At 51.0% G+C, this 20,967-nt stretch overlaps 1 protein-coding gene across 1 annotated transcript in view; it reads left to right on the top strand.

The window, feature by feature from the left end:
• Positions 1-343: 343 nt before the first annotated feature.
• The window catches only part of TOX2 (TOX high mobility group box family member 2), a 149,658-nt gene continuing 129,034 nt past the window's right edge, over positions 344-20,967 (top strand). The window contains 2 exon segments of the mRNA XM_039563563.1: positions 344-365; positions 368-444. Of these exon segments, the coding sequence (XP_039419497.1) occupies positions 344-365; positions 368-444 (99 nt within the window).

Raw genomic sequence — 20,967 nt, 5'->3', positions numbered from 1 at the left:
CACCGGGCAGCGGGAACCGGTGGGCTGCTGTTGCAGCCTTCCCCTCGCCGGGGCGGCCGGGGATGAAGGACGGGGAGCGCACCGGGCTCCTCCGAGTGGCTCCAGCGGCGCTGCCCGCGGTGCCCGAGCCCCCGGCGGCGGAGGAGCCGCCCGGCCCCGCCGCGAACAATAGCGGCCCCGGCGCGGGGCGGTGCGGAGCGGGGCGGGCCGGGGGCCGCCGCCCGCCCCCCCGCGCCGCCGCCCGCCCTCTCCCGCCCTCTCCCCGCGCCAGAGGCACCGCCGCCGCCGCAGCCGGGTCCCATGCCCGCTGGAGCCCCCGCCTGCCGCCGCCCGCAGCCCCGGCATGGACGTTCGGTTCTACCCCTCCGCCCCCCCGCCGTGGGCTCGCTGCCCGGCGCGGACCCCACTTGCCTCGGGCCGCTGGATTATTATCACTGCAACAAGGTACCGGGGGGCGCGGGGGGTCCCCGGGCTCGGCGCGTCCCGCCGCTGCTCCGCGGGCACGGGAGCGGGGGACGGGGACGGAAAGTGCCAGCGGCGCCCGGCTCCTGCGGGAGGGAATTTTGAAAGTGGTCTGGAAGCGGAGCGGGGGGAGCCGTCGGGGTCCCGGGCCGCCCCGCAGCGGGCGGGGGCAGCCCGAGCCCGGGGCTCTGCTCGGCGGGGCGGGCCGGGAGCCGAGCGCGGTGTCCGTGTGTCCGTGCCGGCTCGGTTTAACCTCCGCTCCGGGAGCGCTCGGCCCGGGGCGATGCGCGGGCTGGGGGGGTTGTTGTTGCGATTGTTGTCGGGTACTTTTTCCTGTTGTTCTTCGCCGTGTTGTTGTTTTGCACCTTTTTCGCGAGCTGCGGAGCCACCGGGCCGGGTCGCGGCTCCTCTCGAGCGGGTTCGGCCCCGTCCCTCGCCTCCGTCCCCTACCTGCCTGCGCTCTTCTGCGGAGGGAGCACCATCCCCGGGCTGGGGGTGTCCGTGTGCCCCCAGACCTCCGTCACTCGCATTTTCCCCGCTCGCTGCAGCTGCGAGGCGAAGCACCCTGCTCTTGTAACGGGAGAGGGATGCTCAGGGGATATTTGAGAGCGCGGAGGTGCTGTAGGAAATTTCTCTCATCCTAGAGAAGGCGAAGCGAAGGGGATGGATGCTACTTCAGGGATAAGGAGTTCTCTGCGAGCATCGCCTTGCTCGGTGTGGGTAAACAGCGCTGATGTTTTCAGCTACAAAGCCGTGGGATATAGATCCCTTTGGAGGGACTGGGATCATCCCAGACGTAATCCTTGCTGCCTTCCGGGCCAAATTCGGGTAATTGCGTTGAAAAAAAGTTAATAAAAGGGGAAAATGCTCTCCTGCGTCCGTACAGCAGCTCAGGATGCTCTCGGCTCACCTCACTGTTGTGATACTTTGGGATCAAACTCTTAAGACACAAGCAGAGGGAAAGGTGTTTGGCTTCCCAGACGCGGCTAATTAATCTTTATGTATCAAGATACGTATTTAACTGTTCGCTGTCATTTGGCTTATTTATCTCTTTTTATTAAGCTGTAGCAAACCGAACAGTTCTCGTTTATTTTGAGATGCCGGATTATACTGAAAGGAAACAACTTTCGTTGTTTTCGCCTGTATGTGCGTACTGCTGGCTTCAAAGTGTTTTATTGTCATCACCGTTGCTCTTAAAACACTAAATATGCTCTTACAATACTAACGAGAGCTGCTTCACCTGGGAGCAGGACATTTGTCCAGCTGAAACATCAGCCCGTAGTGTGTGAAAGCAGAAATCTGGGATCATGTGAGCGTGTGCCACTGGCAACTGCGGCTGCCCCCAAATCCTGCTGGCTTTCGGAACTCGGTTTTACCAAGAAGTTGTTGGATGTCAACACGGTTTACTTTGCCTTCCAGTGTTTTGTGCGGGAGCTGGGGCTCGAGGCCGTGCTCGCAGTGTCTCAGGCTTGGGGCTGCGGCGTCCCGTGTCCCCCCGGCAGCGGCCGGCCGAGCCTTTGGGGCGCGGGGCCCCTCGTCGTCAGCTCATCCGTGGCCTGAATCCCTGAGATTAGACCCGGATTAGGCGGTCGCAATTGATCCACAGGTCCTCGCTGCCGGGAGGCTGCAGGAAGTCGCCTCTTCTGGGTATGCAGCGAGCTCAGCCCCGGCGGGTGCGATGGGTGCTGGTGCTGGCCGGGGTGGATGGGACACCGGAGAGGAGCACCCCAGGTACTGACCACTGCCACCAGATGCTGCTGTTGTCACTGCTACGGAGGATCTTAAGGCAGCGGCAGAAGAAAGGAAGTGACTTACCCTTTGCTAATAGTCAGGGCGCTTCCCCCCCCCTCCCCGCTTCTTTTCTTTTCTGAGTTATCAAATGACATTTGCTGATGCACAGCCGTGCACGTTTGTCTGTGGCATGAGGCCGCTGGAATGAAGCCAGGAATGAAATGGGCTGACTCTGTTTCCCTGACAGACTGCAGGTATAAGGGTTGTAACTTCAGCATCAGACCGTGGAGCAGAAGGAAGTGTCTCCTGCTGCTTTCCCTTCAGATAACTCCGGCAGGTGCGGGGTGGGACCCAGCCGAGGATCACCAGCAGCCTGCTGTTCTCTTGTGCCTGCCATGGAGAGCACTTCCTGAGCGCTCCTGCTTCCTGGAGCCACATGGGATACTGGGAAACTCCAGAACCTCACACCGGTCCCAACCCCATTGCTCCTGTCCGGTGCTGGTGGCTCAGCCCAGGGCTGGGCTGAGACAGTGTCTGCCTCAAAGCATTTCCACTTAAAAAGCTACCGAGGAGGGTAGGGTGGCCTGGAAAAATCAGAATTCTCCCACTATGGTGTGCAGATACCCCGGACAAAATCCATCTCTAGGAAGGACCTGGGCAAGGAGAACTTACAGGCTCTTTGCTGTCCTCCTGCTTCCCTGAGTTTATGGGGGGGCTCTAAAGCCCGTTGATTTAAAAGGCTTGTTTTGTTCAGGTTTTTTTTGTTTTGTTTTGATTTTCCCCTTCATTTATTTATTTATTTCTTTAGGGGGAGGCAGCAAAGCTGGGCTGTGCAGTGTCACTGTGCATAAATAACTCGCTGGGAGCACGGCGGAGCTCTGCCATCGCCGTGAGCTGCCTTAGCCCAAAGCAGCCTGAAACGTTAATGGAATTGTTTTGTGCACTTACTGGACATGATATTGTTACCGGGAGGTCTCCAGTCTCGCCTGCACGCTGCAGTCAGCCACAATTCCTCTTTGCAGCTACACAGGGGCCTACTGCATATCAGCATTTCCATTTCTGAAAGGACAAGGGATGTTTAGAGGGGTAATGAAATGGGAGTGTGTGTTCAGCAGAGGCCTCCCCAGAATGAGGGCATTTTCATCCTTTCTTTAACTGCTTCCACAGCACCCCTGGTTTCCCTGGAAGGGCTGGCCACTGGGAGGGATGGAGAAGGTAGTGAGGGGCTGGACACCCACAAGTGGGTAACGAGAGCCCTTCTGCCCCATCAGGCAGGGTGAGAAGGAGCCCTCCCTGCTGCCGACTGCATTTGGTGAGGAGATCTGATGGATCAGGAGTGCTGGTGGCATCGAAGCCGGTGAAAAGGGCTCCCTGTATAAACCAGTCCCTGTCACTGGTGATCCTGCACGGAGCAGCCTGCCATGGAGCTGGGAAGCGGAGCCGGCCCCAAACTTCCCGGCGCCCAGGGAGCTGCTGCTCGCAGCCTGGAGGACTGAAGCTCCTTGGCAGGATTTTTAGGGCTGCAGAGTGCTCAGCCCAAGGTGGGGGTGATAAGGAGCCACCTGAGAGGACAAGCTGCAATGAGCATTTCCCAATTCAGAGTGCTGGCCCCTCCATCCTGTGGGCTGGATCCAGGACCTGCTCCATCACTGGGGCAGCAGGAACACCTCTGGTGTCTGCACAGGACCACCAGGGACTGGGGAGGTTCAGCTGAAAGTGTGAGGAGCCCTCATCCAACCTGCGACACCCGTCCCTGTCATCGGCCACCTGAGTGCTGCTAAAGGAATCACCTACCTCTGTTTTGGGTTCCTCATTTACATTTGTGTCTAAAGCCCTTTTTCTGTCCTCTCTGGCCTTTTTCCTGGGGCACTGGTACCTGCTGCAGATCCCTTCCTGCTCGCTTGTCAGGAAAGCTTTCACAGGGTTTTGAGCTGTTTGTGTACAGTGCTGGTGTTTTGGGTGAGAGCACCTTGTTCCTGCACCACCTAAGGGGGTGTTGCCCCTTTTGGGGCATTTTCCCATCCCTCCAAGTGCTTTGAGGAAGTGTGGGGATTTTTCCCACTTGACCTCTAGGGAGATTCTGCAGCTGTATTTCACAACATGTAAACCATGGTAAAAAAATGTGCATTTTAGTAACACCGAGGCTCGTTCTGCTCTCAGCAGAGCTTTAGCACCAGGATCTGGTGTGCTGGCTGATGCACCAGCATGGAAGGGTTTTTCCTAGATCCTAAATTGTGTGGGGGGTCCACAAAATTCAACAGGGAGTTTTTCCTTCTCAGCCCAGGCAAAATTGCCTTGGCAAGGGAGGCCTGTGACAGGAATCCTGCCAGAGCACGGTACCCTGCGCTCTTTCATGCAGGCAGTGCAGGGATGCTGTGATGCAGGAGGAGTGATCCTGCTCCCTGCTCCCCAGGGGCATCTTTGGGGAGTGAATTATCATCTCTATTCTTCCTGCAGAAATAAATTTAAATATAAATTCTTCCCGGTTGCTTCTGGTGTTACAACGATCAGACTGGGTCAGCACGATGCTCGATTTCCCACCAGCGGAATTGATGGGGATTGATGGGGGGCAGGAGGAGGAGGACCCAGCCTGGGAATACCAAATCCACACTGCTGTGAGACCCTGGGAGTGCCCATGGTCCTTGGGAGCCCCTGTGCTGGGGGGCCCTGTTATTACCCCTGCAGCGTTTCTGTAGGACTCATCAGCACCATCAAACCTCTCCCCAAATTTTCCTAGTAGGATGCTGCAGCTTTGCCTTTCCAAACACACCCTGTCTCTTGCCTTTTAGGCTGATAAATTGACAACAATTATTTTGCCAATACACTGTCATAAATTATGGATAATTAAAATCTACTGGTCTTGTGATGGGTATTAATCTGCAACCAATGCTCTCTTCTTCTTTTAAGAACCCTTCAGAAATGGGATCTGAGCTGGTACGAGCCGGAGTCGACGTAGCAAATGCATTTCTGTGAAATGTTCTGTTTTGACTTTTACAATAAATTGTACATTGCAGTGATAAACATGGTCCCTTTTTCCCTGTTCCAGAACTGCTTTGCCATTCTGGAAGATAAAATGCATTCTTTCCCTTCCTACTTCCAAAGCCAACTCTGTTTTGAAGTAGCATAAATCTTTCCTTGGAGATGGAGGATTTTGGATGGAGAACAAAGTCCAGCAGATTTTTAATTTGGGGCCCATCTCATTCTCATTTGGCAGGCAGCTCCTGTTGATTTGCAAATGTAGATTTTTTTTTTCCAATTTTTTTTCTTTTAGGCCCTGAATGTAGGCAAGGGCTTCCTCTGAAAAGTGTTTGAGCTACTCAGTGGGACAACCCTGCGTTCTCCAGAGTGGTCTTTGATGGGTTGCTCAGCAGAAAGTGTTTGAAGCTCCATTTTTTGCCTTGGGCTTTAAGTCAGGGATTGGGAACTAAATAATGAATGTCCATCCATTCATAGAAAATGTTGTTCTCTCTGCATGCACAGAAGGGAGGCTTTAATCTGGTTGTTTTGGGAACAATGGGAGATGTTTTGAAGACCAGTCTGACTTGTGTATAACAAGATGTTTGTTTGGGCTGCTTCTGAATAACCTTGTCCAGGGCCTGATCCATGGAAGTCCTTGTAGCAGAGGAGACATCACGAGACAAAAAATACAGGATCAAAACTGTACAAGTTTCTCTGATTTATTTATGATTCCTCAAATCAATGATTGTCCCCTGAATCAGTGTTCCAAAGCCTGTGGGTGTTACATCACCGTGACTGCAGGGTAAATCCATGAACAGCTCTGTGCTTGGACCTCTGAGCCTGCAGCAGGCACCAGGATCAGCCTGTGCATCTGTAATGGAGAAAGCATTCCATGAATAAACTGTATTTCCCTTGTAACAGACCAGAGCATCCTATAACTTGGGGAGTGCACGGCTGATCCTCGTGCCAGGGCAGTGGGAGAGCACCTGGAACCTTGCAGAGCTCTTCCAGCTTTTCCTCATTGTGAGGGTGGGCACTGTCAGCTCCTTTCCTGGGGGTCGTTGTTACCCCTGTGAGATTTCTGCAGCATTTGCAGAAAAATCTCTATTTTCCTTCTGCCTTCGCTTTGCATCTCTTTCCTGCTGGGTACAAGGAGTGTGAGGTGAGGATGCTCCACCACCACGGACCAGCCTCACTGGGAGGGGGGAGTGTTTTCCCCTTGAGGTGCAATTTTTCCCTATTACATTTGTGCTCCTCTGTTGTTTTTTTTTTTTTACAAAATGAGCTCCAAATGCTTTTACCATAAGTTGGGTTATATCTTGCAGTATAAATGAAGCATATAATTGTGTTTTCCTAACAGGTCCACATTAAAAATAAGTTATTGTGTTGCTAATGTGTTTTTCCTGACAATTTTCCATCCGGTGAGTGCGAGGCTTCTGTCTGAACTGTCATGCAGCAGCACCTCTGCCTCCTCTTGAGCTCTGATTCAGTATTCCTCAAGTCAGGCTGAAGTGTTAGTGTGATTAGAGCTTTCATACTATTAATCCCTAATTGGAGGTTGGAGCTCTAATGTTCCACCTTTGTGATTTTACACTCGTTTTAATATAATTAAATAATGCATAATGTATGTTCTATAATATTGCACATAAATTATATGTGACATATACTGTATTCTATGGTGTATATAAATTAGCTGTTATCTAATAGATGATCTAAATTATATGACGTATTATATATTGTACATGTCATTATAGTGGATACTTGGGGCTACAAAGCTCAGCTTCAGCAGGAAGAAATCTCCCAACAAAACTTACTGGAACAAGCACTGATCACACCACCCTTTAAAAAACAGGAAAAAAATTGGTAGAAAATAGCATTAAATTGCCTGATTTTGCAGCTATAAGACCAGATTTAAATATATTAATTGTCTGCCTCCCCCATACCTTTTCCTATTGTTTCCCTCTGGAGGTTTTGTTCTGACGGATGCCATTTCTTCCCTGAAAAATGGCCCTGGCTGCCGCGGTGCTGCAGGCGAAATCTTTGCGTTGTGCCACAGAATGTCTCTCCGCCGTCCTCATCTTTTGCATGGATTGCTTGACCTCTGCAGATATAATTAAATCTCTTCCTGACGACTGTGAGATTGCAGCTCGGCTCCGTGGTGAAGGGAACCGGGAGGGAAGTGTTAAACGGGGCCCCGGGCCAGGAATTGTTCTTATGGAGAGGTTATTGGGGCGCTGGTTTGTGTTGGTAGCTGCACGTGGCTCCAGAGGAACCTGACTTGCAGAAATCGGGCCAGCCTTGGTCCGAGGCAGCTTCTTGACCTCTAATTCTGGGCTGGACGTCGACACAGGAGGTTGAATTTTGCCAGTGTTTAAAATGTAGAAGGTTTAATTCTTTTCTGTTGGTTTGAAGACTCAGCCCCTTGCTCTCATGCTGCCTTTTTTCCCTGGGTTCCGAAGGATCTCATGACCTCGCAGGTGCTAGAAAAGGGGGGTGACAGTTTGAGGACCTGTGGGGTGGGTGGCAGAAGTTGCTGCAGCTCCGCCCTGAGCCTCGTCTCCCCATTCCTAACGAGCATCATCTTGCAGGCAGCAGAGACCCTCAGCCTCGAGGAGAAGGTCTGGGACAGCCCTGGCACTGTGGTGCTCAGGGGAGGTGGAGGACAAGCCCTGGCATGTGCCACCCTCCCCTCTGGTGATGTGCCACCATCCTCACTGTCACCCAGGTTGTATTTTCCCCATGACCCCATGGATCCTGTTCCACCCCCAGTGGCAAGGAGCACTTTTTTATCAGATTAGCTGGATCACATTAGCAGGTTTCTCTTCCCACAAAACCTACCGATGAGTCAGAGTTTCCATCCCAGTCTGGGCTCGTCAGGGAGGCTCCATCCCCTTTCTTTCCAGCTGTCTGCCTGTGCATGGTGCTTTTCCTCTCCACTTTAGAAAAAACAATCATCTTCCTCTCCATCTCTGTTCTTGCCAGTGGCCAAGGCTGGGAGATAAGAGCTGTGTCATGGCTCTGCCTTTTGTCCTCTTCAGGAATGGCCTAGATCTCCCTCTCCAGAAGCAGCAGCTCAGTTCAGGCCCCCCCAGATATTTGGGGGTTATTTTAGGATTAATTTGAGCCACTCTGAGCATCCCTTGCAGGAGATCCAGGTCCGTGGAGAAGTGCAAGCAGAGCCTGGGACATCTGAAAGGCTTCTCTCTTCCAAAGATGTGGATCTCCATGTTTATACTGATGTAACAGTTTCACCATTCCAGCCAGGGTCACCCAGCAGTTTATTCCTGAACATCTCCCTCTCCCTGGGAAGGTGATAGGGCTGTGTGGGCTCTTTGGGAGTTGTCAAGCCTTTTGAAAACCCTCCAATGCAACAGTTTTAGTGTGAAGGATGCTGCTGCGAGGGGGAGGACTTTGTGGTAGTGGAGAGCTTAGCCTCGTGTGGTGCTGGTCCATGTGGGGAGCTGGTGGAGCTCAGTCCTGTTCCAGCAGTGCAGGCTGAGCTCCTTTCTCCCCTGAGAGCTGAACTCTTGGTCAAGGATGAGCTGTTTGATTCCATACACCATCACCTCTCCTTTGTGCCATGGGGAAGATGCTCCCAGGGACCTTTGTGGTGCTATGGGAGGGTGCAGGGCGGGCTGCTGAAAGCCCCCAATGTAAGAAGGACCTGGAGCTGCTGGAGCCAGTCCAGAGGAGGCCACAAAAATGCTCCAAGGGCAGGAGCCCCTCTGCTCTGGAGCCAGGCTGGGAGAGCTGGGGTGTTCACCTGGAGAAGAGAAGGATCCAGGGAGAGCTCAGAGCCCCTTCCAGGGCCTAGAGGGGCTCCAGGAGAGCTGGAGAAGGACTTTGGACATGGGTCTGGATTACAGCTCAACAGGGAATGGCTTTAACCTGCCACAGGGCAGGGTGAGATGGGATATTGGGAAGGAATTCTTCCCTGTGAGGGTGGGGAGGCCCTGGCACAGGGTGCCCAGAGAAGCTGTGGCTGCCCCTGGATCCCTGGCAGTGCCCAAGGCCAGGTTGAACCGGGCTTGGAGCCACCTGGGCTAGTGGAAGGTGTCCCTGCCCATGGCAGGAGGTGGCATGAGATCCAGCCCAAACCATTCTGTGATTTTGTTGCATTGCTTACAGTTACTGAACCCTAACATATTTTTTTATTTTTATCAACAAATAACAAATCCCTTCCCTGCTTCTCAGTTTTCTTGGGTGCTCCCTTGAACAGAGGGACTTTATACACTGAGCCATCTCAGAACATTGTGCCTGGAGTGGAAGAATGATGTATTTTTAGGGAATTAGATCTGTAGTCCCTACAGTCAGAAGAGGGGCAGCGTGCCCTGGAGTCTTCAACAAAAAGAGGAGAAACTTTGACAGCATGGAAATAAAATGTACGAAAACTTTAGTGACTTCTAACTGAATTATCTTGGTTTGTCTCAGCTTATGCAATGGCCCAAAAAAGTATTAGAATACTGTATGAAGAAGAAGAAGTACTGGGAAGAGGTGGGACATAAAGCACAGAAACTGGGGCTTGTAGCACTGGAAAATATTCCCCCCCAGTCGGATCCTGCTCTGTTTGTCCATGCTCAGCCCAGGAAGGCAACTTTTCCCCTGCTGCATTATCTTGTCTCTAAATGGCGTTCAAAGGAGAAGAAGAATGTGCTGTTAAAAATATCAAACTTTTGGGAATGGCTGGCAGACTTTAGCACTGATAAGCATTGCTGATTGAAGATCAAACAGCCCTTGAAGAAAAACCTTCCAGCGAGCGCCATGGGTCCGGCCCGGCAGCCAGACAGTGAGGTCAGCCTTCAATCCAGGGATATTTAGGGACCGACACTGGAATTATGGTCTGGGCTCCTCTACCCCAGACGGATGCTGGCGACATGGTGGTTTAAACTTGATAAATCTGTTCAAGCTGAGAACAGCATTTATTACGTGCCAAGAGTCTGCGTTAGTAGGTGGTAGTTTTATATATCTAATTTTTTTTCCTCCACTTAAGATAAAGAGGAAAGGCTGCAGGTCATAATGTGAACTGAAGACTGCTGGCATTTGTTTTTTAATTAATTGACAACCTGCATTTCTGTGTCAAGGTGGCAAATTAATAGTGGGTGGCCATCTGTTTGCAAAGCAGATAGTTCTGGCTGTGCCAAACATGTGGAGTATTTAACCATTTGATTTAAATCAGATCAGAATGGTGGTGGTTTGAACACTCTATTAAGTTGGTTTTTCCATTTAAGTGCTGGGCTTTGAAAAGGGGAAAAATACTGAAATGGTCTTTTTAGCTTCGTAAACTTGCAGGCCTTTAAGTGAGTTGTTTGGCATGTTTGGCCTTCTTTTTAGGAGAGGCCAAATCCTGGTGGGAATAACAACATAGAGCTTCAATCACCTGTGGAAGTGGGGTACCAAGTCTGTGTGAGAACACCAAAGAAACAAATACATGTTAAAAATCAGAAAGCAGCTCAGGCTGCAAGGGACCTCTGGAAGTGTATTTGAGCTAATTTCAATAGCACCTTCTGGGATTGAGATGGCAGGAAAGAAAAATATCAATAGATTTTCTGCTCTAATACAGTGAGAGTCTCAGTGGTAGTGGCTGCAATCAAATGCTAAATAGAAAGTTTGCAATAAAAAGGGCTTTAAGTTAGAATTAATAAAATGTGAAATGCCTCGTTCCTTGGAAAACATGTGGTATTGACTGAGATTTAGAAATATGTCCTGGGAGCAGGGATCTGGATTGCAGGCTCCAGAGCTGGCTCTGGCATCCGTTCCCTGCATGCATTCCTATTATTTATTTATTATATTTTAAAAAAATTTTATTTTTTGCCTGGAAAGGTCACAATGTGCAAGATTGAGAGGAAAGTCGTAAAGAGCTGGAATCAAGGGCAGCCTTGCACAAAATGATCATCCTCTTTTCCCACTCCTTCACCTTCCTGTGCTGTGCATGGCAGGGGGATGATCTTTAAGGTCCTTTCCAACCCAAACTGGATTCTAAGCCAGGATCCTTGTATTGCAGGAAAATCCAAGTTTATCATGGAGACTTTCCTGATCAAGTTAGATTTTAAGTCCTGCTATCCAGAGCTGCCCTCCAGAAGCTGCACGTGAAGCCACGGATAGTTCCCATTTTCAGGAAAGCACTGCTTGAATTCCCTGGGAAATGCGAACTTTAACATCCTCATGTTTTGAGGAATTGTCTCAGGATGTTGATGAAGCTCAACTGGAGCTTCTCATTTGCTGCCAGAGCTGGAAATCTTGGATAGCTCAGAGGCAGGAAGAGCTTGGTGCTGGATCTGGGGCTTGAGCTTGTGTCACTGTCACCGTGCCATGAGCATGGGGACGGTGCCAGCTTGGAAGGGATGCTCTGCTTGGCACAAAAAGGTCTCGAGAACAGGCTGCTTCCTTGCTTAGCACAGTTACAGCAGGAAGGCTGCAGGACCCACAGGCTCCTGGAGAGCTGCTGGGGTTCTTCCCGTCCCTGGGACACCAGGCTGCAGTGCCGAGGGACCAGATGTCCTCAGAAGCCGTGAGATAGGGCTGCTGGTTGCTGTCCTGCTCTCTGGGTGTGGGCATGTGCTTCCAAAAACGTGGAGATGTGGTGCCTGGGGACATGGTTTAGTGGTGGCCTGGGCGGTGCTGAGTTGATGGTTGGACTCAATGATCTTGGAGGTCTTTGCCCACCTTTATGGTTCTCTGATTCTCTGATGGCAGTGTGGGACATACAGCAGGACAGGGGCCAGCTGGGCCACCTGAAACTGGGGGCTTCATCCCTTCGGCCATTGTGGAGCCACTAACGAGGCCACTGGGATGATCCAGCCTTCCATGGGGCTTCTCTGGATTTGGTTTGGGCTCCTTGAGGCTGTTCCCCTGCCAGGCCAGGAGTTGGACTTTGATGATCCTTGAAAGTCACTTCCAAGTCGGAATATTCTGTGATAAACAGAACCTCCCAGAGTGAAACCCAGCAACACCAGGCTGAGCTGAGTTAAAAATGAAGACACTTGTGCGACTGAAGGTTTCGGAGTGCTGTGAATTGCTGGGCGCAGTGACAGAGCCAGGCTCTGCGGGGCTGGTTGGCCAGTGAGCTCCATGCCTTGTGTCCCTGCCTGAGCTCTGGGGAGCCCCACAGTTAGTGGGAGCTGCTCATCCCTCACAGCCCTGGAGCCCCGTGAGGCTCAGCTTTGAGCCCTGGTCATGTCTGAGTGTGGCAGGCATGACTGGAGCACCTTGGTGAAGCGCAAAGCTGGGTGGGAAGGAGGTGATAACGGAAAGTTTAATTCCCTGCTCATCTCAGCCACGATTTGGGCTTGGTTTCCCCCTGCGGAGGCTTCCCCTCTCCCTCTCTGCTGTCCAAGTGTTGCTTCTGTTGCATTTGCTATTTATTTTCTCCCTAGCCTGGGGGCTGCTGCGAGAGGTGTCTCTTTGCTCTGCCGGCTGTTCCTGATGCTTCCTTTTCCTTGCTAATACCAATTGTTTCTGCCAAAATCGCTCAGTGGTGTTATGAAAACCTCGAATCACACGCTAACGCTCCGATCCGGGGGCTCCCAAAGGCGCTGGATCGGATTCGCCCCCGCACCGGCTCCGCTGCCACCAGCCTTGTGCTGTGCCAGGGGTCCCCTGGGCTGCTGAGCCAAGGGGTGGGGTGGCACTGGCCATGACAACCCTGGCCATCTGAGCCAGCGTTGCCACTGTCACTGGCAGCTTTAGTGGGAGGCAGGAGAGCTCCCTGTGAGGCGCTCAGGGCTGGGATTGGAGCTGTTTGTAGGGCGCGGTACCTGCGGAGCAAAGCTGCGTTTTCAGCACACGGGTTTGTAGCGGTGTGGGTGGATGCTCTGGGAGGGTTCTGCTACCACTTGGTGCATCTCCACCCCATCCCTGCCCTCAGTCCAGGGCAGAGCCTGCCTGAGCAGTCCCTGTGCTTGCTGCCAGCCAGCTCGCGGAATTGGAGCTCCCGGAGCACGTTCATGGAGATACCGTGTTCCTCCAAGGCTCCGGGGTGGGCACCTCTTCTCCTCAGCCAGATATGTTCTACCCAAACCAGTTATTTACCTGGGACATGATATTAGCAAAATCCTAATGAGTTTCCAAGTGCTGCTTTATATGATTTGGCAGCCAGGATTCTCTCAAAAAAGAAAGAAAAAGAGAGAGAGAGATCCACCATTGCTGTGTGCTCAACCTCTTCCCCATCCACTCTACTGCTTTTGAGAGATTAAAAAGAGATTAAATCCTGCTGAGCTGGCAGGTGATGTTGATGAATGTTTGGAGGGGATTAGGGTAAATCCATTCCTCCTTCTGATTAAGCTCAAGATTTGAACTCATTGATAAAATTTGTCCAGGTTTTACCTCTGAAACCTCCTTTGAGCCGGTGAAGGTGTAAATGAAGGCAGAGGTTGTTCTCAGAGCAGAAATGATAATAAATTAGCATTTGTAAGGCTGATGGAGGTTTCAGATTGCTCGGCATCTACAACTGTTGCAGTGTCCAGTTAATCCTCACTGCCACAGAATTAAAGGATGCCCAGGTCGGTTCCGTGGCTGGGGGAATCTGGCCTGGTGCTCCTGCTGCAGTGCAGCACAGCTGTGAGATGCTCTGCAACAACCAACCTGCCTGTGCAGGACCCTGTTTCCATGAGGCACTCGAGTTCCCACTAAGAAATGCCATTTCTCAAACTAGGGATGGCATTGAATGGACACAGCTGTGGACTGGGGCTCAGGGGCTACATCCAGCCAAAGCTGTCTGGGTGTTCTGGCACTGTTTGGGTTCTGTGGTGGCATTGCAGTGGGACTGGAGGTTAAAGAGGATGTTCTGGTAGCCTCCAGCAACTGTTGGACCCTCTGGTGTATCTGCATGCATCCTCCAGCATGGGGACAGGGATGGTGGGACTCCAGAGGGTGTTCCTACAAGGTGTCCCAGCATCCAGAGGACTGTCCTCAAAGGAACACTGAACCTGCAGCGTTGCCATTTGGGCTGAGGAGCAGTGCTGGGACTGGCACCAGCAGTGTGTGCTGGGTGGTGCTGGGGCTGCAGGACAGGATTCTGATTCCAAAGATATATTTGGAACAAGGTTCAGCATCAGCACTGAGTGACTGTCCTGGTGGTGGGAGGAATAACCTTCACTTCCCCGTGTTGCCTGTGGTCAAATGAAGCCCTTGAGGTGCAGGAAGAGCTGCTGGGAGGGCAGGAGGGCAGTGGTGGAACCTCCACCCTGGAGGAGTTTTATAAACCAGGGCTGGGCATTGCTGCCAGAGCTCTGCACTGCCCATGGCATCCATGACATGGCAGAGAGGGGGAAAAGCTCTGTGCAAATCCACTTGGGTGGTTTTGGTGAAGAGCTCCCACCTGCTGCTCTGTTTGGAGTCTTCCCCTGGGACTGCTCGCTCCAGAGGGCATGGCTTGGTCATCCCAGCTTTTCATCCCACCTGTGCCCACCTGAGCTCTGAGTTCCCCTGCATGGAAAGAGTGGTAGCAGCGGCAGCTTTGGGATAGCAGCTTGCAGGTATCTCTGTGCTGCTGAGCAAAACTGACATTTAGGAATCACCTGGATACAGGTAAAGGTGCCAGGTGACTGATGCTGGGTGTGACCTGGAGTTCTGGGCTCTGTCAAATAGGGCTGAAGTCAGAGGTGGTCTGGACAAGCAGTGTTGTGGCACGGAGGACACCGGGATCAGGCTTGTTCCCTGTGGAGCAAATCTGCTCCCTCTGAGCTGCTTCGGATTTATCCAGCCATAGCAGCAAACACAGCCCCCTCCCAATCCTCAAGGATGCTGCTGGGGTGGGTAGGAAGCCTGATAATGTCACAGACAACTGGGAATACTTTCAAGAACATAACTGGGAACAATTTAAAAATAATTTAGAAAGAAAGAATTTTTTGTTTCGGTGTGTCATTGGATTATATGCTTCTCTAGAAAGCAGGAGGAAAGAGATCTTGAAATTAAATGTATTATTAGACTTCCTTAACTCTCATTAAGGAGGAAGATTTGGAGGGAAGTGTTTTCCAGTTTCTTCATCGTGTTCCTGCACAAGCTGGTGTTTGCCAAGCTGGTATTCTTGACTCCTTCAAGAAGAGCAAAAATGAAAGTTAAATTCCTTGTATATTGGAAAAGAGCATTTGGTATCCATTGTTTGTGGTGATGGTAGTTTGTTTAAAATAAAGTTACCTTTGTATTTGCTTAGTTTGACTCTAAACAGGAGAATAATGGCTTTCATAATGTCTCTGTTAGAGGAGTATTGTTTGAAAGCACTTTGGGCTTACATTAGTTGAGTGCAAATGAATTCCTGCTCTGGAGCAAGCAAACCCCAGCGGGGCTGGATGCTGGGAGCTGCCAGTGTGATGTGGGGATGTGCATCACACAGGTCTCTGGGGGCCAGTTCTTGATGTAATTCTTCATGCTCCTCATCTTCCCTCCTCCCTTCACTCACCTCAGTGATGCAGCATCTCACCCCCACAAATAGGTTTCACATTTACATCTGGAACTGGGGGGCACTGGGCAGCGTGAGGAGGGCAGCCAAGAAGCTTTTCAGTGCTTTAAATAAAGCCTCTCCATGTGTCAGCACATGAGTAAACAGACTTTGGTGAAATAACTTCAATGTGCTCATCTGAACAACAGCAGACACTTGCAGTTTGGGGGATTTCTTGGTTTGCTTTTTTCCTAACTGTGATGGGAAAATGGGAAGCAGTAGGAAAGCGCTCACTGCTGGTGCTCGGTGTGTCAGGAATTGCATCAGTAGCTCTGGGGTGTGTGAGGTGCCTTGAGTGAGCACCAGAGGCTCCTGTGCACCCGTGTCCAGAGCCAGCTCCCAGAGCTGTAGATACACACACAGGGTGGGAGCTGAGGCTGCTGAAAACTCAGCACAGGCTGCTTTTCCAGCAGTATCCAATGATGTGGATGCTCCTGGATCCCTGGCAGTGTCCAAGGCTGGGTTGGACAGGGCTTGGAGGACCCTAGGATAGTGGAAGGTGTCCCTGCCCATGGCAGGGGGTGGATTGAGATGGGCTTTAAGGTCCCTTCCAACCCAACCCACTCCGTGGTTCTGTGTAACACAGCAGGTGTGAGGAGAACAGCAGCTGGGGGCTCTGCTGTCCCCATGCCCATTGCAAGCAGCTGTTCAGACCCATGTAAATGTTCTGTTCAGCCACAGAACAGCATGGCAGGGGACACATGACACATGCAGTCAGGGACCACCTGCTTGCCTCTTTTCCCTTCCCAGAAAATAATGAGGACATTTTCTTAAAAAGCAGCTAAATGCATTAGAAAGAGAAGCCCAGATGTCTTTGTGCAAAGGTGCCAATGCTTTTATTTTAAGCTTAATGTTGCATTTAGTTTGTTATCTGCGAATTATAAAACGTGGGTGGGGATGACTTGGATATCCTGCTGGAGGGATTAGCTCCCCACTGTGAGCAGGGGCTGTTTTCTGTGCAGGACTGGCTGGGATGTGCTGCTGGGGCAGCTCTGGACTCTGGAGCTCTGTTCCACAGCTTCCCCCAGGAGGCAGCGTTCCAGTGTTGGTTGTGGCAATGCCCCTTTTCTGTCCCAAAGTGAAACAGAGCTCATAGCTGGTGCGAAGCCATGAAATTATGGGTGGTAAAATGCTGTGCAAGCTCCAGCTCTTGCATATTCGGTTCTTAGAGGGGGCCAATAAAGATGGGGACAAACTTAGGCAGGGCCTATTGCTATAGGACAAGGGGTGATGGTTTTAAACCAAAAAAGGGTCAATTTAAACTGGATATAAGGTAGGTTTGGTTTTGTTTTTTTCACAGTGACAGTGGTAAAATACTGGCACAGGGTGCCCAGAGCAGCTGTGGCTGCCCCTGGATCCCTGGCAGTGCCCAAGGCCAGGTTGGACGGGGCTTGGAGCAGCCTGGGCTAGTGGAAGGTGTCCCTGCCCATGGCAGAGGGATGAAACTGGATGGGCTTTAAGGTCTCTTCCAACCCAAACCATTATTTCTGGCGAGGAAGTACCCAGAGGATGCAAACCTCCCTGCCTGCTTTGCAGGCAGATGTGCGGTGGTGGCTGTGGAGTCTCCCAGCTCTGCATGAGCAGAGGATACAGATGAGCTCTGCTGGCTTCCTCTGTGGCTCCTGTGGGTACAGAGCTCTGTGTCAACTCAGGAGCTTGGGTGTTGGGTATTGTTGCAATGACGTGTGGCCCAGCAGAGTTTTGAAGCCGCAGCTGAAGAAGGTCCTACTGGGCACTTAGGATGGTTCCTAAAAGATATATCTGAGATGGACAAAGAGTGTGGGTATGTGGGTGTTTAAGGGAGAGAGAAATCATACTCCTACCAGGGAATTTCTTTCCAGGGTTATTTTTCAGAAGAATCCCAGTGCTGTGAGTTCTGCATTACCAGTGTGGACACATGGTACCCCAGAGCAGAGCAGGGCCCTGCCCTGTGTTCTGGGACAGGTGTCTGACACCAGACTGGTCCTCCCTGTCCTGATGCCAGGGAAATCCATGTTCTTGCAAGCCCTGGCTTGGTGAGATTGCAGCTGGGCTGTGGCCTCTCCCTCTGCTTTGATGGGGAGTTTGCACTCTGGGCAATCATCAGATAATCATAAGAAAGTACAGAGGTGATGCAAGTGAGAAAGTGTGGTTTGAGCTCAGCTTTAGCTTCAGAAGACCTTGAGAACATCAATGCCATCAGCATCCTCCAGCTGTGTTACACAGAGGCTGATGCAGGCACCAGTGGTTTGCACCAGGCTGCTGCCCTTGGCAGAGGCTCTGAAACAAATGGCACTGGTCAGACAGCCCTGGGGGGCTGCAAAAAAATGTGAATTCAGCCATCAAAGAGTCAATTCCACCTCTGAATCCCTGGGCACTGTGGTTGATTAATTTGTGGAGTGGGTTCCTGAAGCATTCTGAGGCACGTGGCTCTGGTTTTACCAAAATCATCAAAGCTGAAAAATTCATCAATCCTATTCCTTCCTCCCAGTGACCACACACTTGGCAAAATTCCCCCATTTTCCTTCCTCTTTCTCTGTGTGTGAGGTGTCCCAGCTTCTCACATGAAGGGCTGCAGGGAGAAGGATGCTGCCTGTGCTGTGGGATCCCTGGGCACTGCTCTGAGCCACGACAGAATGGAGCTCCAGCTCTCCAGGCTTGCAGGATGCTCCCTGTTTAGCATGTTGTCTGTTTCTTTTCCTTTTGGAAAACTGTGGAAAAAAATAGTAGAAGAGGAATTTACCTATTTTCAGGCTCCTTGCCTTGCTCCAGTGGTGAAAGGGTTAATGGGAGAGGTGGCCAATGGACTGGTAACCACTGTCCCCATGGGCTTTGCTGAGTTCCTAAGCAATGAGCTTCGGCTCTGGAGTAAGATCCATGGTTTTGGTGAATCTCATGGGCTGCACAGCTGTCCTGTGTCCATAAAACTGGGGCTTCTCAGGGAAGGGTGGTGCTGACAGAGGGAATTTCCCCAGTGCGTGGCCAAGTCACTGCTGAGTGGTGGCATCAGAGGAGGGTCCCTGGAGCCCTCACAGGGTGTTGGCTCGGATTGGTGTCTCTGCATCTGCCTGGGATGAGGGAGCTGTGCAGGGGAGGAAGGGGTTGAGGTCAGTGCAGTGTCTAACAGCGGTGAGCACCTGGCTGTGCAGGGAGAGCTTTCTGTTGCATTCTGCTCTTTCCATATAAAGGATTGCAAAGATCAAGCCTGGACCAGGACAGAGACCCCACTCCCCTGGCACAGAGGAGGTGCCCAGATCCGTCTCCAGGCCTGTGTCCTGTCCTCAGAGCCTTCTCTGATACTTTGGGGCTCCAGCTTGTGTTCCCACCTTCACCGATCCTGAGCACCAAGGAATGTGTGAATGGGAAGGAAAGAAGCTCCAGTTTACCCACATTTGTCACACTTGATATGAGCAGACTTTAATAATGAAAAAATAAAAGAAAGAAAAAAAGAAAGAAAATCTTCTAGCATGAAGCCCAAGAGATGGGTGGATTTAAGTGCTATTAAGAGATTACTGGTAATGCCCAGCTGTGTGTGTTGGTTCAGCTGCGAGGCAGCAGCAGCAGCTCAGCAGCACAGTCTCATTCCTCTTGCAAGTGCAGCCCATCCCTGAACTGTGGAGCCCCATCTCTTCTCAGCAAAGGCTCTCTGGTGTCCCCATCTCCTCTATCTTTTCCTCTCTGCTTGTTGCATCAGGCTCCAGGAGCCCTGCTGGCAGCATCCACGGGGATGGGAGGGAAGCTTTCCCTGGGATGTCCGTACTTTGATCAAGATGCCACTTGCTGTGGGACATGGACCTGCAGCCCCAACATTCCTGGTGTTGAAGGATGAAACAGCTCCTGGCACTGCTCCTCAGGAGGTTGTGGCCTGAGGTCAGGGTGAGGGGCCTCAGGTGGAAGGTTTGTGTTCAGTGGCTTTAGTTTAAGTCCTTCACATTTCCTATCACAGCTCCTTGATGACGATGATGATGAGTGCTTCTCTCCACCAAGTCACTTTTGGTGGTGAATTAAATCACTGCATTTCCCCCCCACCCTTTCCAGTATTCAGTGTTCTGAGCTAAATTAGAATAGGAATCTTTTCAAACCATTCCCTTAATAAAAGTATTTAGTTAATAGATGATGCATAGCTCACACAGCTTGCAAGAATCTGACATGGGGTATCATAATATTATGATATTTAACAGCAAAACCTACTGCATTATCAACTTACCTCTATAGCATGGAGGAGGCAACAGCTGAGGCATAAAAACTAATGCTTCAGTGTGACAGAGCTAAAATTGAACTTGGCAATTACCGCGTGCCTGATTCGCAGTATTGTGAAGTGAAGCTACTATATAAATCAGCTCCAGTAATCACAGGGTTTAAAATTAGTCAGTTACTATTAACTCTGCCAGTGTTAGCATATGCTGAAGAATTATAAAAGTGAAAGGTATGGAATATCTAAAGTACAGGTTTAAAGTAAACCACTTGAACAAGCTCCCAGTGGGAGGATTTGAAGTTCATGCAGAAGTGAGGTTTTGGATACTCTGACAAAGGGTTGTGGAACACATTTAATTGCACATTGCTGTCTAATCTTTTGAATGCTTAACATCCTTTCGAAAGCACCTTTTCATGTTCCCAAGACTTTCACAGTTCACAGAGGGTAGAGTGATGATTGAATTTAATTTTTCCTCCCCTACAGGATTTTTTTTTCAGAGCAGCGCAATTCAAATAGTTTGTAGAGCTCTTCAATGCCAGGCATAGAAAAAAGGAAACAGCAGGATAATGTTTTAAAATCATTATGGGGAAGTGAAAGGCTGCTCTGAGCACAGCACAGAAATTAGCAACTGCTATGATTGCTAAATTTTTATTCCATGCAAAATTCATGGAATTTGCTGCTATGAAAAATAAGGGAGTCAAGTTATTTAATAGGATTCTAAATTATGTAGGATGCACAAATATTTTATATGGGGCAGGGAGCTGTGTGTGTTTCTGTAGGAGAGCGGGAGCTGGGAGCAGCTCTGCTGGGGTCAGGTGGCTGCTGCCCTGTCCAGTCCTGCTCCCTCATTCCTCTGCTTCATATCAACGTTTTCAGCTCCATTTTGGAATTAACACTGTTTTGGCCTCAGTGACACCTGACTGTGACGAGTGTGCTTGGGTCTGTGACCTCTGGAAGCTTTCTAGGAAGGGTGAGGACAGGCAGCTGCCTTGCAGCAGGGTCTGTGCCCCTTGCTCTGGGCTTGCTCTGTCGGGGGACGTGTCACCACGTGCTTCCTCTTCTGATCACAGGGACCTCGTGCTTGTGGCTTTTGTTGTCGGGGCTGTGCTGTCCCGGGGTGATTCTGAATGAGTTGCATCCAGTGTCAGAGTGATGGAAGGGATGGCACAGTCCCCCCGGGTCTGTCAGCCTGCCCTGGGCTGCTCCT

The sequence above is a fragment of the Corvus cornix genome, chromosome 20 (genome assembly GCF_000738735.6).
Source record: "Corvus cornix cornix isolate S_Up_H32 chromosome 20, ASM73873v5, whole genome shotgun sequence".
In the NCBI taxonomy this organism is placed as follows: Eukaryota; Metazoa; Chordata; class Aves; order Passeriformes; family Corvidae; genus Corvus; species Corvus cornix.
Note: the sequence above shows the minus strand (reverse complement) of the source record. Positions and strands in the feature narration are given on the sequence as shown.